The sequence below is a fragment of the Myotis brandtii genome, unplaced genomic scaffold, assembly GCF_000412655.1.
Source record: "Myotis brandtii unplaced genomic scaffold, ASM41265v1 scaffold912, whole genome shotgun sequence".
Lineage (NCBI taxonomy): Eukaryota > Metazoa > Chordata > Mammalia > Chiroptera > Vespertilionidae > Myotis > Myotis brandtii.
The window spans coordinates 4,299-14,742 of record NW_005371755.1 but is presented as its reverse complement, the minus strand read 5'-3'; the positions used below and the strand labels follow the sequence as shown (position 1 = coordinate 14,742).

The 10,444-nt window shown below is 46.0% G+C and overlaps 1 protein-coding gene across 1 annotated transcript in view; it reads left to right on the top strand.

Annotated features, from left to right (window-relative positions):
- Positions 1–10,444, top strand: part of LOC106724642 (gasdermin-C-like) — a 16,266-nt gene that overhangs the window by 1,589 nt on the left and 4,233 nt on the right. Inside the window, exons 3-7 of the mRNA XM_014532764.1 lie at positions 1,230–1,447; positions 1,789–1,969; positions 4,215–4,383; positions 6,948–7,059; positions 9,308–9,355. Of these exons, the coding sequence (XP_014388250.1) occupies positions 1,234–1,447; positions 1,789–1,969; positions 4,215–4,383; positions 6,948–7,059; positions 9,308–9,355 (724 nt within the window). The 5' untranslated portion in view covers positions 1,230–1,233. The remainder of the gene's footprint in view (positions 1–1,229; positions 1,448–1,788; positions 1,970–4,214; positions 4,384–6,947; positions 7,060–9,307; positions 9,356–10,444) is intronic.

Below are 10,444 nucleotides of genomic sequence, written 5' to 3'. Positions count from 1 at the left end.
GGACCTGGGGGTTATTCTTGACTGAATTGTGCTGCCTCAGAAGAGGGGTGACATGGGGAAGTGAAACTGCTCTGCTTCCATTTTCCAGTGCATCCATTCCTGGAGATTTTGATCCGCTGGACTCTAGGCTCCCACAGAGGAACTCTGGTCCACAGATGGTTGTCAGAACTGTTGTTTCCGTGGAGGGATGAGGGCTAAGAGGTCCTGTTCTGCCACCTTACTGACGTCATTCTTTGAAATGGAAAGTGTTTAAAGGCAGAATGAGAGTGTCATTCAGGTTGAGGACTACAGGTGGACTGCTACAGGTCGAAGACTACAGGTTTATGAGTATAGGTTGACGATAACAATTTGACAATTACCTATCCAAAGCTCCTGACACTTCATAATTTTCTGGTGAATCATGGTCCACTTAGCACAACAATGCAGGCATCTGGGCTTTTATTTAACCATCTCATGCCCACCTTTGCGACAGCCACACTCTTGTTCTGTTTCAGTCACAGCAAGACTTGGTAAGATCTTAAAAAGCAAGGGCTTTGCAGCACTGAACACAGGTAGTTCACACACACTAACAATCAGTCCTCCAAGGGGACTAACCATCGTACAGTGTGGCCAGCTTGATGGGAACTGTGGTGGCATAAGGAAGTGCGTACATTTGGTTTTGGAGGGGAACTTACCTCCTCTTCGTCACTTCCAACAAGTTAAGCAAGTGCTCATTGGTCCCCTGATGCAGCAGGGACTCAGGTCTCGGTATCTCATCTGTTCACTAAAGACCATCCTGAGGACAGTTATCTAAGGAAGATCCAGGGCCCATTAGAGCTAACGGGAGTCATTTGCACATGCATGTGACTTCACTGTGAATATACGACAAAGGCCTATGACATAGTCAAGCCACTGCCAACTCTCTCTACATGACACGGGAAAACTCTTTTAACACATTGTATGCAGGAAACGTATTTATACGTTTTACGTATTTATACGTTCTACCAGTGTAGTAGAGCGCGGGACACGTATTAATATGTTTTTTATAGACTAGAGGTAGAATGCAGGTAATGTATAAATACGTAAACTAAAGTTATCGTAATTTTACTGAACGTTGCCATTTGCGCAAAAAATTAGCAAAAATGGCCCGCACCACCTGTTAGGGCGAGATAAAAACTACCCGCAAACTATGTGTTAATCTAATCTGTAAGATCCAGCTGATTTTGTGCTTCCCTTCTCTCTGCCTCTAGCAACATGCCCTCCACGTTTGAGAGAACTACCAAGAAATTGGTCAAAGAGATCGGAGACCAAGAGCTCAGACCTGTCAAAACCTTGCTGAGCGCCACCAAGATACGCCGGTTTTCTCTAATACAGAGGAAGAAGGCTCGCTCTTGGTTTTGGCAACGACCTGATGTCTTACTTGACGCCTCCCTCATGGACATCCTTGAACCAGGTTCTTCGGTCCCAGGTATTGTCAGCCAGGGGCATAGGAGGCAGGGGCTGCAAAACAAGGGTGCAGGGAGAAGGGGTGCAGCCGGCAAGACATGCTGAGACACCCACACAGGGGACCTCATCATTCCTTAGGGTTAGGACAGTATCCCTGTTATCCAGCCCCTGGGTGGAGCCAAACATCCTCAGGAGTAATTTACACTCAAAATGTTGGCTGATGAGTTAGCTTCTCGGTTGAGAGATTTGGTTGAGGGGGAGAGCTGGGGCAAGCTGGGGCTCAGTCGTTCGGTTTTCGTGCCATTTCCCAGCTGTTCCAGAGGGAATTCTTGGCTGAACCTCAGGTACCTTGTTTGTTTCCAGATGCTGCTGTGGTGTCTGTCCTGTTCAGTGACACTGAGGTCTCGAAGCAGCAGGCGGCTGGGAGCGTGAATGCTGGGGCAGAAGCGGGCTTCTCGGGGGAGACTGCTGCGTGTCAAGAGTCCTCCCTTGACATCCAGATTGTTAGCACCCCACACAAATCCTGGCCAGAGCTTCAGAAGAGGTGAGGACAGGGGGAGGGACCTGGTCAATGGGCCCCACGCGGAGCTCTCCTTGTGGGCAAAGAGGCTCAGAATGAGGAAAATGACACCCCAGATCACGCTGCCCTTTTTGGACGTTCACCTGTTCATTCCTTCATCAAACAGTGATTAGTTATCTAATAAGTCTTCATTAAATGTGAAGTTGTCACCTGGCTGCTGTGGCTCAGTGATTGAGAGTTGATCTATGAACCAGGAGGTCACGGTTCGATTCCCGATCAGGGCACATGCCTGGGTTGCAGGCTCGATCCCCAGTGGGGGGCGTGCAGGAGGCAGCTGATAAATGATTCTCCTCATTGATGTTTCTATTTATCTCTCCCTCTCCCTCTCCCTTCCTCTTTGAAATAAATAAAAATATATTAAAAAAAGAAAAAGCTGCGGTTGTCCATTACTATGCTGTTTTGTGGTGAGACTAGAGTAATAACAAGACAGATAAAAATCCCTGCCCTAAAACATATTTTCTGGGGCAGGGGACATGCAGTGAGTGAGAAAAATAAGCAATAAAAAATAAGTTAAAGTATTAATTTAAGTGAGGCAAAGGCTCTGAAACTCTGTTTAAACAAAGTATGGCTCAGAGTCTTAGAATTTAATTTATCTCAGTGCCTGTGGGAAAAGACCTTTTAGAAACAGAGATTTTAATTTAAAGAGTATTTTTTCTTTTAAAAAATATTTTTAGTCATTTCAGAGAGGAAGGGAGAGGGAGACAGTGATAGAACATCAATAATGAGAGAGAATCATTGATTGGCTGCCTCTTGAAAACCCCTACTGGGGATCGAGCCTGCAATCCGGGCATGTGCCCCGATCCAGATTTGAACTGTGACCTCCTGGTTCATAGGTTGACACAGAACCACTGAGCAACACAGGCCAGGCCTAAATAGTATTTCTATCAGTGCAAAGAAATACTAAAGCAACTAATGAAAATCCCAGGCTATTGGAGACTGAAAGCTACTTTGACCGGGCCTGGCACAGTTTCTCCTGGTGTCTTGTAAGACTTATTAGAACTAACATTTACAAAGACTTTATGGTGTAAAAGAGTATTTGGGTTTTAGCTGCAGGAAAATAAAATAAAAATTGTCCTAGAAATTTTTCAGCAGTTGAAGAGGCTCCAATTTGAGGGACACTTTTTATTATCTAGCACCAAGGAAAAAAAGTCTGTCTGAGGTCAGATTTGAAATGTGAAAAGAAAGGCAGTGAGACACTTTTGATAAATGGATGTGGGTAGTGTCAGGAGCTGGTGGAAGAGGGGCTGGAGGGAGGGGCCTATTTAGGTCTCTCTGTGGAGCTAACAGTTGAACTGAGACCTGCAGAATAAAGGGAGCAAAGAGCAGGAGGAAAGTGGTCCAGATGAGGGGTCTGAAGCCTGGACCAGGACCAGCTTGGCATTTCCAGGAGCCACAGGAAGTCAGTGAGGTGGGAGCTTAGCCAACCAGGATGAAGGTGACAGAAGTGAGGCTTGGAGGTGAGTGAATGTCAGATGACACAACATCTTAGACACACGGTAAGGGCCTTGACTCACAAAGGGTGACAGGAAAAACCACACTGGAGGCTCAGTGACCTCTTCCACTGAAAAGCAATGCAAGGATCTCTGAGTATTTCCCTCCGCTCTCTACAGGGCGCCAACCCAGTGGGGCCTTTAGTGGAATGAGAGTTGAGCCTGAGAATGGAAATGCAGATAAAATCTGTCTTCAGTACTTTCAACCCGTCATGTCCCCACTCAGACCTGCATCTTCATGGCAGCCCTCCCAGCCACCTGTCCACATCCCCATGTGCTTGTCCTGGAAAGTCATCCAGCACCTCCTGCTTCATCACGTTTATCTGTTTGCCCCACCCCACCCTGCTGTGCCTCTAGAGCAGTGGTTCTCATCCTTCCTCAACCAAGTGCACCTGTCCACTCCCGGCCTCTTCAGGTGGGAGGCCCAGGCACTGGGCATCTATAAACTGCCCTCTAACAGGACCAATATAATTTTGGAAAATTCTGATGCCTTTCACAAAATGGCCTGAGTACTCTCCTTCCCACGTCCCCATCAGAAAATGGGGGCCCCTCCACCCTGCGTAGCAAAGAAGATGTTTCACTTTCCTTGGTAACGTACCCCATGTGCCAGGATCTTTCTGCCTGTGGCAGGAACACTCCTTCCAGGTCCTGAGGAGGAGGGTGACCCAGGGCCACCTGGGAAGGCATCTCTTCCCACTCTGACCCTCTCTTCCCTGCAGGAAACTGCTGGACCCAGAGCCAGCCCTCCTGAAGCAGTGCCGGGAAGCAAGGATGAATCTGTTTGTTGTGACCGACACCGTGGAGCTGCGCAACAGCCCTGTGCTGCCGGATCTCAGCAGCGCGAACGTCTCAGGGAAATTCTTCCTTTCTCTGAATATATTTTTCAAGGTATGAGGTGGGGACACTGATCGATAAAATAGGAAGTAGATTTAATTATGTGGCATTACATTTGCTTTGGGTAAGGGATGGATTCTGGCAAATCTAAAGGGGTTTTATGCTGGAAGAAATGGGAGACCCCACTACCAAACCTCAGTGGTTGAAGTTCCCTAAATGCCGTGGATTCCTGAGAAGGATGGGTAGCAGGCGGGAGATTTAAATGCCTTCAGGCTCATAGAAATGATATAACTCACTCACAAAAACCAACGATAGTACTTTCAATTATATAAGTAAATTCATTTATCAGATAGTGTGTGTTACAATGTGCTCTTACACATTATATATTTTATGTGTAGTTTTTCCTCACTTAGAAGAATTAGAAACTCAAGGAAAAAAACGGGACTGTGAACTAATTTCCCCAAGGTCGGTGATTTTGTCTCAGAGGAGGGGAGTTTGAACAAGTGAAACATTGCTCCAGTGTGAAGGGTGTTTGATTTTCAGCTTTCGGTTTCCATCTGCTTTGGCTGTGAAACTGGCTTCCTGAGAACAGGAGACAATCTTGGGTCACCCCCCCCCACAACCCCCCACCACTGTCACAGCTCTTCCCAGACACACAGGTGCTAAGTGTTGGCCACGGGCTGTGATGTTGTTAAACAGTTTGTGTATCACCTTGGTCATGGTTGCATCAATTTTGTTTTGGTCAATCAGACAAAAGATCAATAAGGAAATGGAGGACTTGAGCAGCACCATGTAGATTAATTGAACTATATTCCCTAACAGACAGAGACAGGACATGCTGCTGAGTAGCACACACGTTCTCCCCACGCACACCTGGAACGTTCTCCAGACACCTTATCAGTCTGACCAAGTTTAAGAAGCCTGCAGTTACACCAGATATCTTTTCTGCCACAGTGGAATGAAACTAGAGATCAATAACAAATGGAAAACTAACAAATTCACAAATATATGGACACTAAGAAATACACTGTTGAACCTCCCATGGGTCAAAGAAGATACCATGAGGGAGATCAGAAAATATCTCTAGATAAATGAAAATGAAAATACAATACTGTACTGTACACCTAAAATTGGTGAAATACTACATTTTTGGTGTTTTTTTTTTACCACAATAGAAATTAAATGGAAGAACTACCTAATAACAAAAAAGCTTTACAAATCTCAAACTATTTTTTTTTGTAGAACTAAAATCCATTTTGCTTTTATAGCAAGATATTGAGTCTTACTTGTATCCTCAAATACCTTATTGTTATGTTCCTATTGAACAAGGTATAAAATCATAAAGCCCTCCCCCACAAAATTAGTGGAAATAACAGCAAACAAGAAATATCTGACTTCTTTCAATATCCCCTTACTTTTAATATATTTTCTTTATCTGTCGTTTTTTGCAGTTTGAATTCATAGGTCTAAAATTTTAAACTTTATTTTTATTGCTTGGAGTTCTCTGAGCTTCCCAGATCTGTGATTTCATGTCTGACATTAACTTGGGGGAAATCCTCAGTTATTATTGTTTCAAATATTTCTTCTGTTCCTTTCTCTTCTCCTTATATTACCATTACATGTATGTTACAACTTTTGTAGTTGTCCCACAGTTCTTGGATATTATGCTTTATTTTTTTTAGTAATTTTTCTCTTTGCTTTTCAGTGTTGAGATTTCCTCAAGTGCAGAGGTTTTTCTCTCACTTGTGTCCAGTCTACTAATGAGCCAAACAAAGGGTTTCTTTATTTCTCTTGTAGTATTCTTATCTCTCTAGCATTTCTTTCTGATTTTTTTCTTATAATTTTCATCTCTCTGCTTACATTACCCATCTGCTCTTGCATTTTGTCTGTTTTCTATTAGCTCTCTTAGCAAACTAATCACAGTGGTTTAAAATTCCCAGGCTAAGAATTCCAATATCTGTGTTATAACTGAGTCTGATTCTCAGCTTGACCTGTCTTTTAAAATGGTGTTTGTTGCCTTTGAATATGCCTAGTAATTTTTGTTTTTGTTGAAAGTTGGACATGATACATGTGATAAAGGAACTCTGGTAAATCGGCCTTTAGTGATATGGCGGCAGATGTATGAGAAGGGAAGCACTCTATAGTCCTATGAATGGGTCCCAGCATTTTCTTTTTAGTGAGCCTGTGCCCTGGGCTGTGGACTCCCAAGAGCTTCTCAGTGCTCTCTCCCCTCTTGGAGGTGGCAGGAGGGTAGAGGAAACTAGATTTGGATGATGCCCTTGCCCTGCATGGAAGATTAGAAGAGGTTGGAGTTGGGTATTACTCTTTTATCAATTGCTTTGGCTCCTATAAAGAGTAGGAAAATGAAAGCTTCATCAACAAGAGGAAGTGACTAGATGTACTTGAATCTGAAAAATCAAATCATTGCAGTACCAACATGAAATTGAGGGATGTGAAGGTAAACATGGATGAAATAAGGAAAAAAGAGCAGGAACTAGAAACCAGGAGTGGTGCGGGGGACAGGGGGCTGCTGATTCCTTTTCTCATGAGCTTTCTAGATGTTTTTGACTTTAAAACGACATGCATGTATGACGGTGTCACCTGGCTTCTATTCCCAGGGTGAAGGACAGGGAGGAGGTCTCAAAGTGAGAAAGAAGACGTTGACTCTGCCGAAGGGCTCGGTGCTGGCCTATACGAGGAAGCAGCTGGTTTTCTATGGCAGAGAATGGGGTAAGCAGAGGCTGAAGGAGGCAGTGGGGCATGGGGGCCTGCTTTTCCTGGGAAGAGAAATGGGAAGGGGAGACCATCATCAAGCAACCTTGGCCTTTCTACCTGTTCAGAGAGTGAAGCAGCCTTTCCCAGCTGTCCAGTGCATACATCACCACTAACCACAGCCACCTCCAAGCAAGATCCCACTGAATTGTTGCTCTGGGTGGCAGAGAGACAAAAGGGGTCCCCAATGTGGAGGTGTGCTTAGTGCTGGGCGAAGCATGATCCTACAACCACCCATCTCTATTCAAGGTTCCCCCCACTCTCAGAAGCTCACCTGGGGGAGCCACAGAGACCTCCCAGGTTACACATACCCCCACGGTAAAGGCCATAACATATCGGCACAACCACAAACAAAACTGCAGAGGCAGAGCCCTAACCATAAATGCAGAATTGTGTCTGCATCACTCCCTCCCTCACCTGCATCAAGATGCACCTCTCTACAATACACAGTGGGTTCCAACTTCACACGGGAGAACCATTTGCATCAAATATAACTACAAACAGGGTCGAATAGTGGATGTTGTAAACACAACCAGCTCAGGGTCCTTGGCCTCTCCTGCTCAAATGTGGAGTCCAAGGGAGAAGCCAACCTGAGGAGGGGTCCAGCTCCTCAGAGATCAGGGGCTGAACTCCCCATACAGAACACTTTCCACTTCTATCTCTCTATCTCTATCTCTATCTCTATCTCTATCTCTATCTCTATCTCTGTCTCTCTCTTTATCCTATATCAGTGATGGTGAACCTATGACATGCATGTCAGAGGTGACACGCAAACTCATTTTTTGTTTGTTTTTTTTCTTTGTCAAATGGTATTTAAATATATAAAATAAATATCAAAAATATAAGCCTTTGTTTTACTATGGTTGCAGATATCAAGAAATTTCTATATGTGACATGGCACCAGAGTTAAGGTAGGGTTTTTCAAAATGCTGTCATGCTGAGCTCGAAAGGTTCGCCATCACTGTCCTATAAAATAAAAGCCTAGGTGGCATTGTGCGATGTCATCACAAGATGGCCACTGTAAGATGGCCACCAAAAGATGGTCACCACAAGATGGTCACCACAAGATGGTCACCACAAGATGGCTAGCAGGGGAGGGCAGTTGGGGGAGACCAGGCCAGCAGGGGAGGGCAGTTAGGGGCAAGATCAGGCCAGCAGGGGAGGGCAGTTAGGGGTGACCAGGCCAGCAGGGTAGGGCAGTTGGGAGCCATCAGGCCAGCAGGGGAAGGCAGTTGGGGTGATCAGGCCAGCAGGGGAGCAGTTAGGCGTCAATCAGGATGGCAGGGGAGCAGTTAGGGGGTGATCAGGCTGGCAGGCAGAAGCAGTTAGGGGCAATCAGGCAAGCAGGCAGGCGAGCAGGTAGGAGCCAGCAGTCCTGGATTGTGAGTAGAGTAGGACATCCCCCGAGGGGTCCCAGATTGGAGAGGGTGCAGGCTGGTTTGAGGGACACACCCTCCCCCGTGCACGAACTTTGCCCTCTAGTATACTAGAGGCCTGGTGAATGATATTCGTGCACTTGGGGTGGGGAGGCAAGGGGTGGGACCGCTCAGCCTGGCCTGCACGATTTTGCAGAATGGGAGCCCTCGAGGGATATCCAACTGCTAGCTTAAGACTGCTCCCCGTCAGTTGGACAACCTTAGTGCTGCCCCACTGTGCTCACCAGCCGTGAGCCGGGCTTCTGGCTGAGCAGTGCTGCCCCTGTGGGAGTGCACTGACCACCAAGGGGCAGCTCCTACATTGAGCATTTGTCCCCTGGTGGTCAGTCTGCGTCATAGCAAACGGTTGTTGTGCCGTTCAGTCAATTTGCATATTATCCTTTTATTATATAGGATCTCTCTCTCTCTCTCTCTCTTTCTCACACTCACACACACACACTCACTGTTCACTATAGAGTCCTCCCTGCAACATCTGGTGAAGGTGGGTCCTGCTGTGAGAGACTTCCTATCACTGGCTGTAGATGGAATGAGTATGAAGTCTTCAATTTTGTGGGGTCAGTGACTGAACTGAAACTTCAAAATTATGTTTTGAAAGTGTTGACAAGTGTGAACTAAATGGAGTTAGATTCCAAAGGCTAACCTCACAGGCGTGTCTGCAAGTCATTTCCTGCCCAATAGGGGGTGCACGAAGCTTGTCTGTTTCAACAGTTCAGGCCTAAGGGTGACTAGAAGGATACCCTGCTCGGTTGACCTGACTTCTTCTCACCTAGAAATTCTTCACATCAGATATCCTAATGATCAGGAATCCTTTCCAGCAGGTGAGTTGGCCTTTTAACAATGCTTAGACCTCAGTCCCAGTGAGTCCTTGACCCCCTTTAGACACCCATAAACACCCTTCTGGGGCTCAGCCCTGAAAAACCCATAGGGAAACCTTCCCCAGCCAGGTTCCTCCATCACCTCCTCATCTCACTGCTGTGACACAGGCCCCTGACACCAGGGAGAGCCACATGTCTCCTTTGAGTACTGGGGTTGGAGTGTGTGTGTATATCTGTGTGTGTATGTGTGTGTGTGTGTGTGTGTGTGTGTGTGTGTGTGTGTGTGTGTGGCAGAGACTAAGCCTTTGTGAGTGATCACTCCTATTTTTCTTTCCATTAGCAAGCATAATCCTTAAGTAGACAGGAGATTGTAGAGCCAGGAAAGTGGGATGTGATCCCTGCACGAGGCCCCATTTTACAACGGATATCCCACGTGATTGCCTTTGCAATCCTTACCTGGGCCACTGGGCTCTGGTTCCCTGGACAAAGGGCAGGGGTGGATGGAAAAGAGGGGTCATGGAGTAGGGGACAGAATGTAGATAAACTGGGAGTGTTCAGAGATTAACTTTTAGGTGTTCATTTGATTGCTCTCTAGGCATCGAAGAACCTTACCCTGGAGAGTATGTATTTGCTGGGGTTGGGGAGGGTCATTGTACTTATCTGGTGAGCAGGGTACATTAGACTTGCCTTTGCCACCATGACCCCAGGGAGTGGCCATAGGTCTGTGGGATGGGAAGGGTAAGAAAGGGTTGGGAATGGTCAGGAAAGGTTGGAAAGTTGGAGAGATGGACTGGCATAAAGCAGGAAGAGGTTCAGCAAGAGGAGGGTGGCAGTAAAGGGCAGAACCCTTGGAAGTGTCTCTAAAGCAAATTTGGTGGACCAGAAAGGGAGAAGGCCACTTTTTCTATAAGGAATACAGGAACCCTTCTGACTAGGTGTTTACTAAGAGGGAACCTGAAGCCTGCGGGGTAGGGAAGACCCAATCTCAGAACCCAAATTGGAGGTTTCCATCAACTCAGAAAACCGAGTTTTATTTTTAAATTTTTTACTTTCCTTAGCCCCAGTTTTCATTCATTCATTCATTCATTCATT